This window comes from Cervus canadensis, chromosome 1, assembly GCF_019320065.1.
Source record: "Cervus canadensis isolate Bull #8, Minnesota chromosome 1, ASM1932006v1, whole genome shotgun sequence".
Lineage (NCBI taxonomy): Eukaryota > Metazoa > Chordata > Mammalia > Artiodactyla > Cervidae > Cervus > Cervus canadensis.
Window position 1 is genome coordinate 35,428,690 of NC_057386.1, and position 13,690 is coordinate 35,442,379.

Below are 13,690 nucleotides of genomic sequence, written 5' to 3' on the forward strand. Positions count from 1 at the left end.
TCTCCCAGGCCCCAGCCTCTCTCCGGATGGAAGGAGCACATCTTGGGAGCCTGGATTCCAATCCGCCAGCTCCTCCACCGGCTCATGAGAACAGGGAAATCTGTACCCACCCCCACCAGGCCTGGGAGCCCGTGGGCTGGGAAGTTCCTCTCCATTTGCCGTCTCCCCCCACCCCCCATCAAAAAATTCCACGGAGGCTGCTTCCTTCCTGCTTTTGAGGAAAAAACACTTTGTCTTAAGCTTCCTCTCCTTCGCGAGACTGGGGATCTCTGTTTCCTCTGATTGCACCGTCCTGGGGCTTTGGCACACTTGTGCTGAATCCTCCGGCAGGACAGGAAGCGGCCCCGCACGGGTGTCTCAGTCCCACCCTGGCACAGTGCCCCCCCACCCCCCGGCTCGAACCAGGAAGTGCCACCATGAACCTGGAATTTCCTTCGTCCTCACAGACTGCAGCTCCTGAGGGTGGCGGGGACAAGTCTGGCTCCCTGACACCTCAAAGTGGGCTCATGGAGAAGAGCCCAGGTCCGCAAGGTGGGAAGCTAGGGGGCCAGGCCTGGGCTCTGTCCCCGAATCTCTGGGTGACCCTGGGCAAGAGCTGGTCTGGGGGAGGTGTCCTTACCCGCAAGGCCCAGTGCCAGTCTCCGGCTGCCTGCTTCACGCTGGAGCCGGTGATGTAGCCCAGGCCGCTGCAGAGAAAGCAGCGTAATCAGGCAGGGACGGGCAGGGGTGTGGGGGTCAGGGGATGCTCACCAGTCTAGGAGGCCCCCAGCCCTGCCCCACCCCAACACCCCCTCAGCCAGCCAGGGAGCTGGTCCCGGCGGCTTCCAACGCTGACCGCCCGCATGTTTGGGTCACAGAGAGCCGGACGTCAAGGAGGGCGGATGGTCAGAAATCCAAGGGGACCCTGCCCAGATCCCTCACCTGCCCAGCGGGATGGCGAAGTAGAAGACAGACAGCATGAGCGTGCGCGTGTTCTTGGTGAAGAGGTCACCGATGATGGTTGGCGCAATGGTGGAGTAGCTGGCCTCGCCGATGCCCACCAGCCCGCGGGAGAGGACCAGCAGCCAGAAGTGCTGTGGGAGAGGGGCGCAGGCTGCCGGGGGACCGTCCTGCTCCTCTGCCTGCTCATCCTTGGTCCCCGCTTTGCTGCCCACCCCCTGCGGGGCCGCGGAGCCAGGATGGAGCCTGAGCAACAACTACACCCCGGGCCACTTCGTCTTAGTTTCCGCCTCTGAATAGTGGGTCCGACTGGGCCCAGGACTGGGATGGAGCTGGACCTTCACGGGCTGAGAGTTGTAGGTGTGGCAGGAGCAACAGCCTCTGTCTCCACTGCCAGCCCCACCGATTAGGAGCCTTCCTCCCTGGGTTCTGACCCCACCGCGGGAGCCTCAAGCCAGCCCCACTCTGAGTCCCATCCCCCACCAGGGCCGCTGGGCTGACCCTGGCGGCACTGAGGACCCAGTGTACACTGGGAGCGGGCAGGGCGAGCCCAGTGGGCTCGGCACCCCTCCCCCACCACACATCAAAGAGCAGAGCCCAGCTGAGCCGGGAAGGGTGGGGCCGTGCCAGCTGCCAGTGGTCCTACCCGCTTTGATGTGGACCTGGCCCCTGCATCCCCCCAGCTGCCCGGGGCCTGAGAACCAAGCCTGGTCATTTTCCCCCGGCCCCACCCTGCCCACCCATCCGGCCCAGCATCGCCCACATCCAGCCCTCCTCCGGGTCTCCGTTTCCGGCTCTCCATCTCCATCACTTTCCCAGCCCTCTCTCCGCATCGCTGGTCCTGCCCACCCATCTCTGTGCCTCTCGTTTCCATAGTTCATTCACCCTTTCACTCTCCATCTTCCTTCCCCTGGCCCCCTGCCTGTGCTGCTTTCCCTGGGAATCAGCTGCCCACAGCCTTTGCCTAGTTTTCTGTTGGATTCTGTTGGATTCTTTGTCTGTCTTGCATTGGTTTCTGTTAGCTTCTTATATATCATGGGAATCGACGTTTATTAGATAGGTCACAAATATTTTCCACCATCATCTTTCTTTCCACTTTTTTACGGGGAGTTTCATCACACATAAGCTTTGTGTTATTTAATTCAATGCTGTCCCAGCTGCTGATTTTCCCTTAATGGTTTCTGAATTTCACATCTTGCTCAGGAAGGGCTAGTCCATCCCAGAACAACAACAACAACAACAACAAAAAAAAATATATATATATATATATATTCTCTTATCTTTTGTGTTTATTTTAGAAAGAGAAAGAAAATGGGAATGATGTCCTGTTCTCCTCCATTACAAGAGCAGGCAGATAAGACCTCTTTGACAAAGGATCCCATTGATCTTCACTCCTCCCCCTGGAACTGGATATCTTGTGCATTTGTCATGACTTCTACCTTTGCCTGTGTGTACACATACCAGGGGACAACATTCAGTGTCCCCTGTGTGCTTTCAAAAAAACATCAAATGACCATGTTTTTCTCCCTGCATCTTGTCCCACAACTTGCTTTTTTTCCCTTCATCTTTTGGAAACCCATTTCAGCTGGTAAATGTAGATGGAGTTCATTCATTTGCTGCCAAGAATCTCATAGCATGAATACACCCCATTCTATCTGGGCATCCCCCTAGTCATGATCATTTAGACTATTTGTCTTCTCTCTCCCTGTCTCTTTTTTTCTATTACAAAACTACGACAGACGTCCTTGCATGCACCCGTCACTTTGTCCATGAGGTGGAGTTTCTCTCTTCAGCATATACTTCGAAGTAGAAGGCAGGGCTCTGGGGTGTACACAGAATATTATAAAATCCTGCCACTTTGCTCTTCAAAGAGGCACTCCCAATTTACACTCCCACCAGCAGCTTTAATAACACTTGGTATTGTCAGCCTTTTTAATTGCTGCCAATCTGATGGGTGTGAAATGGCATCTCATTGTTGTTTTAATTTGCAGTGCCCTCATTACTCTCGAAGCCAAGAATCATCTCTTCCTACATACATTGCCCTTTGGGGATCTTCCTCAGGAATTGCCTCTCACTATTCTTTGCCTATTTTTTTACTGAGCTATTTGTCTTTTTCCTGTTGATTTTTATAGTTTGCTTTTAACTTTACTTTCATCTATCTGGGATTTATTTTGAAGTGTGGTTAGAAATACAGACCGTACTTTATCTTCCATCCAGATGGACACCCAGTTCTCCCAACACCATTTATTTGAGATGCAACTTTCATTCTCCCATGAAAAGGAGGACTCTGTTTCCTCGATCTCTTAGTTTATCCCTCTGCTGTTTCAGTTAGAATAGCCATGTTGTGATAACTAATGGGGCAAGGCCCCTTTCACTGTTATTTTCACAATGCTCTTGGCTGTTCCTGGGCATTTTCTCTGCCAAATTAACTTCAGAATCACACTGCCAAGGTCCACCAAAAACCCCATGGGACTCAGAACATGACTGCAGTGAATTTAGAGATGAACTGGGGGTGACCCGTCTGTTTCTCCCCCCGCCTCTGTTCATCTTCTCCCCCAGTTCTCCTTTCCTTCCACACACCCAGAACGGTGCCCAGACTTGACGTCATGGTCCTAGACTCACTGCTCAATCCCAGAAGCAGCCTCGTGGGCAGGACAAGACCCGGGGGGGCCCAGGAGTTTCTTCTGCTCCATTCCCCATTTTTGACTGTGGCCATCAGGCTCTACCTGATGTCTGGAGCTTAGCTGACCTGACCCTCCTCCTTGAAGTTGTCCCATGAAGCAAAGCTGCAACTCCCAAATCTACCAGTTCTCTCTGCCCTCACCTCCAACTTCCTCTCAAAAAGTGTAAATCTAACTCACCCTTCCCTTCTTCAGACTCTCTCCCAGGGTCCCAGAAAGAAGTTCAGGCCTCCCAACTTGGCAGTCAAGGCTCTCCATGACCTGGTCCCTGCCTTCCTCTCCAATCAAAGCACTCTCCTCCTTGATCTGTCAACACTCTACACCATCTATGCCTCCATAGGACTGCTCCCTCAGCCCGTGCCATCTTTGCCAAAAGGCCAAACCTGCCTGTCTTGCCTGCCCAGCTCAAGTGTCACCTCCTCCAGGAAGTCTTCCCTGACTACACAGATGTCAAAGACTGCTCTCTCCAGTGAGCACTTTCAGCACTTTGCATATCTTGAAAGTCTGAATGTGGGAGCTCCTGTCACATCTTCCCACCCCCAGCCTGTATGCCCCCACAGCCAGGGACTCCTCTTTTGTCCCCTAGGCTGGAAACTCCCTGAGGATAAGACCTGATTATCCCCCTTCTTCCTCTATCTCCATCTACAATAGCCATCATGTGATTGTCCTTCCTCTGTTTGAACACCCCTAGTGACGGGACACTCACTACCTATCAGAGCAACATATCTCCTCTTTGGAAGAAAGAACAGAAATAAAAATGTGTTGAACACCTTCCATGTATGTGTCAGGGTATGGACATCCACCAGTCCAGTTACTTCTCACAACAGCCCTTCAAGCTGAGAAGTGCTATCCCCCTATTAAAGTGAGGAAACTGAGGCTCAGAGAAGTAAAGCAAGTTTCTCCAGATCACAAAGCTGAATGGGCCACAGAACTGGGATCTTCAAACCCTGAACTGTGGGAGCCAAGTCAGAAACATCTTCCTTATGTTGAACTGATGTTTATTTCTGGAGGACTTTGATTCAGGGAGCCGGCTGGTCATTGGACAAAGAGCAAACTGTGTGAGGCCCAGAGAAAGGTTGCGATATATCTAGAGTCTCGCAGCAAGATGACAGCAGAGCCAAGACTAGAACCCAAGGTCCTGACTCCTTGGCCCGACTTGCTTCCCCCCGTTCCTCACATTCTCTGCAAATCAGAAGCAGCTCAGGGAGAGTTAAGATGTCCCACCAGGCTACGAGTCCTTCAGCTCAAGGCCAGCACAGGGAAAGCCCATCAGCAAGGCCAGTGTATCGAAGTACCCAAAGACCCCCTCATCCCACTCTACTTGAACCCAACAGGCTGGAACCCCAGTCTAGACTAGGACAGGTCAGTCAGACTAGCCACCCCCTGGAGGAACCAGGACACATGGACGGGATGCACAGGAATGGGAATGCTGGGTGGGAAGCCCGGGCAGGCCTCACCTGCTGGGGGATGAAGGAGCTGGAGAACGTGACCGCCGACCAGAAGAAAATCCCGCAGCTGAGGATCACTTTCCTGTTGAAGCGGTCACCCAGGTAGCCGAAGATGGGGGCGGCCACCATGAAGCTGCAGATGAAAACTGCATGGGAGAGGAGAGTTTCAGGGGTGGGGCAGGGGGTGGGAGGGTCCCACGGCAGAACCCACCTGCTCAGATCACCCAGCAAGAGACCAAGTGCCTTTTGAGGAAGCAGCCCCCACCCAAGAGGGGCAGCCTCGGCCAGAGCCCGGGCCCAGGGGAGCCAGAACAGCCCCATTGGGTTAGGAGACCACATAATTGCATCCTCTTCAATGCCCAGCAGAAGGTGAGCCCTTCAGGTACTTGAAAAGGGCTAAGCTATCCACTCCAGTGTTCTTGGGCTTTCCTGGTGGCTCAGCTGGTAAAGAATCCGCCTGCAATGCAGGAGACCTAGGTTCAATCCTTGGAGAAAGGAATGGCTACCCACTCCAGTATTCTGGCCTGGAGAATTCCATGGACTGTATAGTCCATGGGGTTGCAGACAGTCAGACACAACTGAGTGACTTTCACTTTTTAAAAGAGTGAAGATTTATTCATGGAACACATCCATGCACCAGGGTCTGTTCTAGGGGTTCATCACATCACATCTTGTGTGTTCTTCTGATCCCCACCCCATCTCACTTCTCTCTCTCACACACTCAGAGAGAAGTGACTTCCCCATAGCTCCAACGGCAGTAAATGTTCCAGTGGGAATTTGACCCCCTATCTGTCTGACTCGAGCCAGTCTTCCTTATTCTTTGCCACACTGCTCTCATTATATTTGAAAAAGAGGTTCAGAGAGGGAAAGGGACCTGCCCAAGGCCACACAGCAAAAGAGGGCAGAACTGAACCTGGAAACCCAGGTCTTATACTGGCCTGATCACACAGCCACCCCTACTCCCAGTAAGCTACAGAGGCTTTCCTAACAATTAGGAACATTGTCATCTCTTTGTTCATTCATTCATTCAATAACTCGCTCATTCATCCATCCTTTCATCCATTCAACAAAGACAAAAATTCCTGGCCTCTTCAAGTTTCCATTCTAGTGAGAAACAGACAATAAAATTTTAAATGTAGTATGTCAGGTGGTGACAAGTGCTAAGGAGGGGAAAAGGGCAGAAAAAGGAGATAGGAAAAGCATGAAAGAGAAAGAATACAGGCATAAACATTTTAAATAGAAAGGTCAGAGAAGGTGACATTTCAACAAAGACCTGGAGGAGATGAGGAGATGAATCATGCAGATATCAGATTGAGAACAGCAAATGCAAAGGTCCTGGGGCAGAAGTGGGCTTAGCGTATTTGCGGAACGACAGAGAGACCAGAGTAGCTGATGTAGAGGGACCTGGAGGAAAGGCCAGATGGGGTAGGGCCTTGTGGCCCACTGAGGTGACTATGGTTTCTAGTGAGAGAGGAAGACACCAGAGGATGCTGAGCAGAGGTGTGAGGTGACCTGGTTTTGTTCTTCCAGAACAAGAGAGCAGCAGAGTCTTAGAGGACCCCATGGGGATGGCTCTAGCAGGATGGGAGGGGCCTTGGGGGTCCCAGGTGGAATGAAGAGGCCAGCAAGGAACAGGGTAAGCGTGAGGTCATGCGGAGAGGCAGCCCCCGATTCCTCCTCCTGGAAGGCGGACCTGCAGCTGACGGGCAGATGGCCAGACAAAGCCCGGGTGAGCAGACAGGGTGGCCTCTGACCGCCAAGTTGGATGTTCACAGGGGCTGGCTGGTCTCTCACAGGCCTGCGCCCCTAGGAGAAGAGACAGAGGGAGGGAGAAAAGCAGGCTGGAGCAGCGTGACTGTGTGTATGGGTGTGAGGGTACTTTTTAATCCCAACTGGGTGATGGAGGCCTGCTGCAGAATCAGCACAGCAGAGAGGTGCAAGAATCTGGGCTCCAGACACACTGCCCAGGCTCAAATTCAGCTCTGTTCCTTGCCAGCGGGGTGACCTTGGGCAGGTCACAACCTCTCTGTTCCTCATTCCGTGGTATGCTGATAAATGTTCAGCAACTGTCTCTCCAAAAGTGGGGGAGGCGGGCCCTGATGTGTAGTTTTGCCAGTTTTCATGGTGCAAATACTCCCAATGTGGCCTGATTTCAAGCTCCCATCATGATGTCACTAATCAGAATTGAGAAGAGATACACAGTCACACAGAGCTGTATATGAGTCCAGATTCAACAGACATAAATAACCTAAGAAACGTAGATAATAGATACAAGGCAGTAAAATAATTAGGAAGTGATGAATCTTGAGTGTTTATTACCTTTGTTTTTAATATGTTGTTTAATTGTAAGTTGATATAATTTAGTTTTTAACAACGGTCTGTGCTTAACAACCAGCTCACACAATTCCTGAAAATTTAACAATCAACTCTCAGGAGTCTAAGCCACCTCCGGCGTGCCAACTTCCTCATCTGTGAAATGATAAAAATAGCAACTCCCGGCTTGCTCTGGGCACTACTGAGATAATGCTTGTAAAGTGCTTAATGCCACGCCCTGCCCAGAGTGGGTCAACCTTGATCAACAATGGGCCCTTGTTTAGATCAGTCAAGGTAGAAATTATTTCCTTGTATCTAGAAAAAGAATTGTTCCTGCTGGGTCTGCCTCCCAGGATCTGCCTGAGATCAGAGCAGAATAGGGGTAGGAAAGAGACTGCAGTCTCCTGAGGACTCTACATGTTAGGGAAGAAGGAAGAATCATTCCCTCTATGCCTGTCTCTCTACAAGGTGGGGAGTGGGCAGAAAAAAAATCAGAGTAGGAGTTGCCCGCACTGTCCGACCAAGGAGTAGACCTCATCTGCGGGTTGCCCAGCTTAAAGAGTTAAAATGCCAAGGAACCAGCAAGTAGGGCTAAATTCTGCCAAGACAGTGAAGGGAGGCTTCCTGGAGACAGTGATGCCAGAGTTAGGCATTGAAGGCTGCATAGGAGTTTACTCTGGTGATGATAACACTTAAAATCAAGAATACTAAAAGATCAGTTACAAATCATATGACTGTATAATGGTTAACGAGCCATAATGCTGATCATTAATAATAACTGCAGTTGCCATTTATGGAGCATTTCTTCTAGGCAAGGCCCAGGGATGTACCCTGGACATAAGCACAAATCCTCTCAATCTGACTATATTATCTTCATCTTACAGAAGACACAATAGAGGCTTAAAGGAATGATATCACACAGCTAGTGTGTGGCTGAACCAGAATTTATACTCCAACTTGACTCCAAAGTCCTTGCTCTAAATCACACTACAGACTGCCAGGCTGAGAAGGCAGAAGATCCCAGCTGATGTTCCAAAGGTCAGAGAAAGTTCAGGGTATGTCGGGGACAGCAGGAAGATGCATGAGGCTGCAGGCTGGGAAGGTGATGGAGGGAGCAGCAAGGGATGGGGATGGGGAGGGGGACCAGGCCCTAACCCTTAAGACCGGGTTTGGTGGTTAGTGAGTGGGCAGTGGGAGATCCGCAGCACTAGACAAGCCCCCACTGGATGGGTGCAGAGGGGCTGAAGGAGGTGGGTCAGTCCTCAGCCAGACATCCAGCCATCCTTGTCCAACCCTACCCTCATGTCCACAGCAGAACCGGAAGGTAGCCCCTCTGGCACTTTCCCCACTGGTTTTGTGCATGCTCATCTGGGTGGCCGGAGGCACCCAGGACTGCAGATGGACTCCTGTTGAAGCAGCCACACCCTTTCCCCACCCTCATCCTGCCGAAGGGCGCCGAGTCCCAACCGGAGCTCTACCTTCCATCCCATTTTACAGCTGGGGCCACTGGAAGGTGGAGGAAATTGCCCAAGATGACACAGCAACCCTCTTGACCTTGACCTCCCTTGTTCCTCAGGGCCTTCCCCTTGGGGATAGGGGAGTCCAAGGTCAGCAGGAAGACTCAATCCATCTTGACAACCCTCCCCTTCTGCTCAGGGGAGACAAGAGAAAGGACCTCTCCTGGCCCTCAGGGATGTCACAGGCCAGCAGAGAAGCCTGAACACAACCAGGTAGGGACCAGAGGAAAACAAATTTCCAGCAGAAGGAACAGCACAGGCAACGGCATGGACAGGTGACCCATGTCCCAGAAAAGGACCAGAGCCTTCTCCGGCCAGCAGGAAGCTCTGATGAAAATAAAGACCAGCCCAGGCTAGAAGCTTCCTGGACCCACCACCGCCAACCCCATAGTCTTTGTTTATTCGAAGAGAGCTTTCTGGGCAGAGTGGCTGCCCCACCCCTGGTCTCGGCAGGGATGGCTTTCCCAGCACGAGGACATCCTGTGGTCAGGGTGCGGGGAAGCCCTCCGTCAGCTCACATGTGCTGAGCCCACAGGTCCCGGACAATGGGACAATGGCAGGGAGCCAGGGCAGGGGGCAGGGACGGCGGTGTGGGAGGAGCCGGAGCCCCTGGCTCACCCGAAGAAGCTGGGTCTGAGCCTCGCTGCTTCCTCAGCAACATGGGCGATGCCCCCTTCTCACTTTTTCTTTAATTTTTTTGCCTCCCAGAACCTGCTTCCCAAATAGCACAGTGGTAAAGAATCCACCTGCCAATGTAGGAGACACAGGTTTGACCCCTGGATAGGGAAGATGCCCTGGAGGAGGAAAGGGCAACCCACTCCAGTATTCTTGGCTGGAGAATCCCATGGACAGACGAGCCTGGCGGGCTACAGTCCATGGGGTCACAAAGAGTTGGACACGACTGAGCATGCACGCATGTGTGCTTGTGGGATCTAGGTCCCTGGGGACAGAACCTGCATCCTCTGCAGTGGAAGCGCAGAGTTTTAACCACTGGACCACCAGGAAGTCCCACCTCCTCCTCGCAGGGCCAACAGGAAGTCATCAGGGCTTGAGAGCGTCCCTAAGGCGCCCTCCACCTCTCATAGTGCTGGCTGAAAGCCTTCTCCCAGTGGGCCTGCTGAGGAGGCCAGCACCCACAGCTCAGAGCAACCCCCGCTGAGAGCTCTGAGCCCTGGCAGGCAGCCCCAGGAACCCCACCGCCTGGGGCTGCTGAGAAGGTAGCCCTGGAGCAGAAGTGGGTGAGGTCTGCACTGGGGGAGCCCTGGGCTCCCACACCGTGGCCTTGGAGCACGTGTCCAGCCCCACCTCAGCCCGGGCTGGACCAGGGTTATTTTTACAAAATCCGGGTCCGACCAACTTATTATTGGAAGGAGACTCGCCATCCTCCACATCCTGTGGGCAGGGAGGGAGCTCGGGCAGGCGTGGGGCAGCGGGGCTCAGGCTATGCCTGCCCATGGGATATGGAGGATGGAGGCCCAGGCCGGCTAAGATGACCAGGAGGACCCAGATCAGCCCCCACCCCCGATCAGTGCCTGGACACCTACCACACTCAAGAGTTGGGCAGGAAGGAGGGGAACTACACCTCTTTCAGACTCTGCTCAGGATATAGACCCCAGGCTGGCCACTGAGGCCTCGGGAAGAGAGGTTCTCCAGCATCCCTTCAGACAGGAGGGCCGTCGAGGGGACAGCCACAGGGGCTGCCCAACTTTGCCTGCAGAACCTGAGTCTTTGCCAAAGCTGGAGGATGTTGCCAGGTTGGCCGAAGTGGGGAGGGAGCAAAGTGGGGAGGGAGACTCAGTCCCAAAGCAAAGGCGCCGCCGTCTGGTTTCAGTCTGAGCTGGCCCTTCCTCTGTCCCCGCGCCCCCGCCCCCGAATCCTAGCCCTTCCTCCTGATGCCACAAACCCCAGCCCTGAGTTGCCTTGCAGCTTCCCCCACCATCCACTCCCACACTCAGCCCCAGCGTGACCCTCCTGATGCACACACCTTACAGGGACCAGCCCTGCTCTGCTATCTTCTCTGGCTCCCTGCTGCCTCCAGATAAAACCCAGATGCTCCTTCCCATCAGACCCCGCCTGCTGTCCCCAGCCTCTCCCCATGACAAAACTCTTAACGGAGCCAGCGACACAGCCCTCACTCTCACAGCCCGCTCCTCTGAGCTGCATTTATGCCAGTGTCCTTAGATCCAGCTTCTCATTCACTTATTTTCTCTTCAGCTGGGTCTAGTCTACTTGTTAACTCATCTAATTATATTTTAATACTAATATTTTTCACCCCAGAATTTCAAATTTAGGGCTTTTAAACATCTCCTTACGTGTTTTTTTTTTTTTTTTAATGTGCTATTCCAGTCCTATAAATTCTACTCTTCCTTTAGAGCTTTGACTGTTAAACATACCTAATGTAAAGTCCTTTCAAATGAGTCTGTTCTCTCTAATTCTTTAGGAGTGGGTTTCCCCATTTTCGGAGCTGCTGGACTCTCTCCCACAAATGTGGGTTTCCCTGTATGCTCTGTTCATTTTGAATTTGGGTTTTTCTTCAGTGGGAATTGTCACCTGTGTTCTGTGCAGGTCCTGGGTCATGACAGCTTCCCTAAGGAACAGTTTGGAATTTGTTTCCACTGGGATTCCTGAAAACAGACGCCTGTCTGTGGAAGGGGGTGGGATTCCCAGGCCTGTACAAAGCATGAGCTAGACTCGGCTCCCTGCTAAAATGCTAGACCAAGGAAGCGATGTCTTTTCACGGATGGAAAAACTGTCCACCGGCCTGGGTATATAGCTTATAATCAGGGAGCTTGCCCTGGGCAGAAACTGAATCACCCGTTTATTGGTGATCAACTAAAAACACGGGGACCCAAATCTGCTCTGCACAATCTTCAAAGTAAAGCATCCCCCCAAGTCTGGAAACTGGGCCAGACTAGTCATACTTTGATGAATCTGGGTGATAGCTCTATGGAAACCTGTTGCATTATTCTATGTTTTGTGTATATTTGAAAGTCTTTGGGATAATAATGTATACATCAAAAATACTGTAACAAGCTTTTAAGACATATGCTGGCCCCCTCTTGGCTCCCACTCCTGTTTTTGAGTTCAACTCTTTGTTGCTATCACCTGGAAATGTCCCTGCTAACTTTAGCTTTCAAACTCAGCTGTCATCTAAATATGTTTTCTTGACATATTTTACCCAGCTGGGAAGGGGGAAACTCTGACAAATCAACAAGCTAACTGAAGTCCTCTCCCCTGTGAGTGTGTGTGTGTGCGCGCTCAGTCACGTCCTATTCTTTAAAGACCCCATGGACTATAACCCACCAGGCTCCTCTGCCCATGGAATTCTCCAGGCAAGAATACTGGAGTGGGTTGCCATCCCTCCTCCAGGGGATCTTCCTGACCCAGGGATCGAACCCAAGTCTCCTATGTCTCCTGCATTGGCAGGCAGATTCTTTACCACTGCACCAGCTGGGAAGCCCTGCTTTCCCCTGAGCAAACTCTAATTCATCCTTCAAAGCCCCACTCAAATGTCCCCTCCTCAGGGAAGTCTTGACCTGCCACCAGACACAGCTAGGTCCACGCTCTCTGCTACAACCACCACCATCCCAGGCTCCCACAGTCTCCGCTGGGTGGGAACTAAATATGTCTTCTGCTCCCATCAATACAAGGAATCTTCCTGCATGCAAGGACTGAGTCCGAGGCAGAGCCTAGCGCAGGATCTGCTGAGCAGTAGGTTTGGCAACAGCTGCCCCTTTAGGTGTAGGCTATGGGGACTCTTGACTTTCCAAGACAGCAAGACCCAAGAGCTGCACTTCTGCTGTGGGCTTTCCCAGAGGCTGAGCTATGGCTGCTGCAGCCGAGGGGCTGGCTCAGAGCTGGCAGCAATATGCGAGGGGGTTGCCAAAAGTAGGCTCTTCCCAAACCAGCCTTCATGCTCTGGTCCCCAGGGGAAACAGCATGGGCAGGCCCAGGCCGAACTCTCTGCCCCTGCCCCACAACCCTGTCTCCTGGCCCAGCAGCCCCTGGTGCCCACAAATGAGCAGGCAACCCAGCCCTCAACCCTGGCCCTTTGATCTGGGCAAGCACCAACACCTGGCTGGCGCCCTCCACCTGGCTCCGACCTTATCAGTGCTTGGAGAAGAGACAGGTGCCTGGGGCCCAGGCCAATTAGATGACTTGCCTGGTAGCCCACTGAGTCACGTCCTGGTCCAGCCCACCTGGCTTCTTGACTCAGTTGGCCAGAAGGGCAAGGACACTCTGGGGAGCCCTCCCAGCTGGTGCCCAGCGTGGGTGGTAGGATGAGGACCACAGGGCAAAGACTAGAGGGTCTTGGAGAGTGCTGGAAATGCTCACCATGGCCCAGAGGCACTCACCCCAAGAATGTTGAAATGCCAGACACTCAGATGCCTGGGACAAGCCTCACCAATCCAGTGAGTGTCTGTGTCCCCTCCCAAGCCAAGAGGGCCCCATACACAGAAGTCCCAAAGACAGGCCTTCTACTCTTTCACCACGAGACCTTAAGCAAGTTGCTTTCCCTCTCTTGACCTCTATGCTTCCATCCTGAAAGTGAAGCCGACCAAAGGGAGCTTGGAGGAGGACAAACCAAAGAAGATGATGCTGTGGATGGTCTTTCCACCTCCAGCCAGGTGGCCAGGGATAAGTAGGGGCTGCCATGACTTCTTAACCATGAAAGGCACGGCCCAGGACATAACTGTGGCAGAGCCCTGACCCTTGCAGCCCTCCCACCCTGTCCCTGCGTGGATGCACTGGCCCTGACCTCCATCAGTGGGGGCTGAAAGGAGGAGACGGG

General features: G+C 52.8%; 1 protein-coding gene across 4 annotated transcripts in view; it reads right to left on the bottom strand.

Moving 5' to 3' along the window:
• The window catches only part of SPNS2 (sphingolipid transporter 2), a 37,517-nt gene that overhangs the window by 6,905 nt on the left and 16,922 nt on the right, over nucleotides 1-13,690 (bottom strand). For all 4 annotated transcript variants that reach the window (XM_043477441.1, XM_043477432.1, XM_043477455.1 and 1 more), the window contains exons 3-5: nucleotides 5,078-5,214; nucleotides 922-1,073; nucleotides 620-686 (exon numbers count right to left, since the gene is read on the bottom strand). In XM_043477441.1, the coding sequence (XP_043333376.1) occupies nucleotides 620-686; nucleotides 922-1,073; nucleotides 5,078-5,214 (356 nt within the window). The remainder of the gene's footprint in view (nucleotides 1-619; nucleotides 687-921; nucleotides 1,074-5,077; nucleotides 5,215-13,690) is intronic.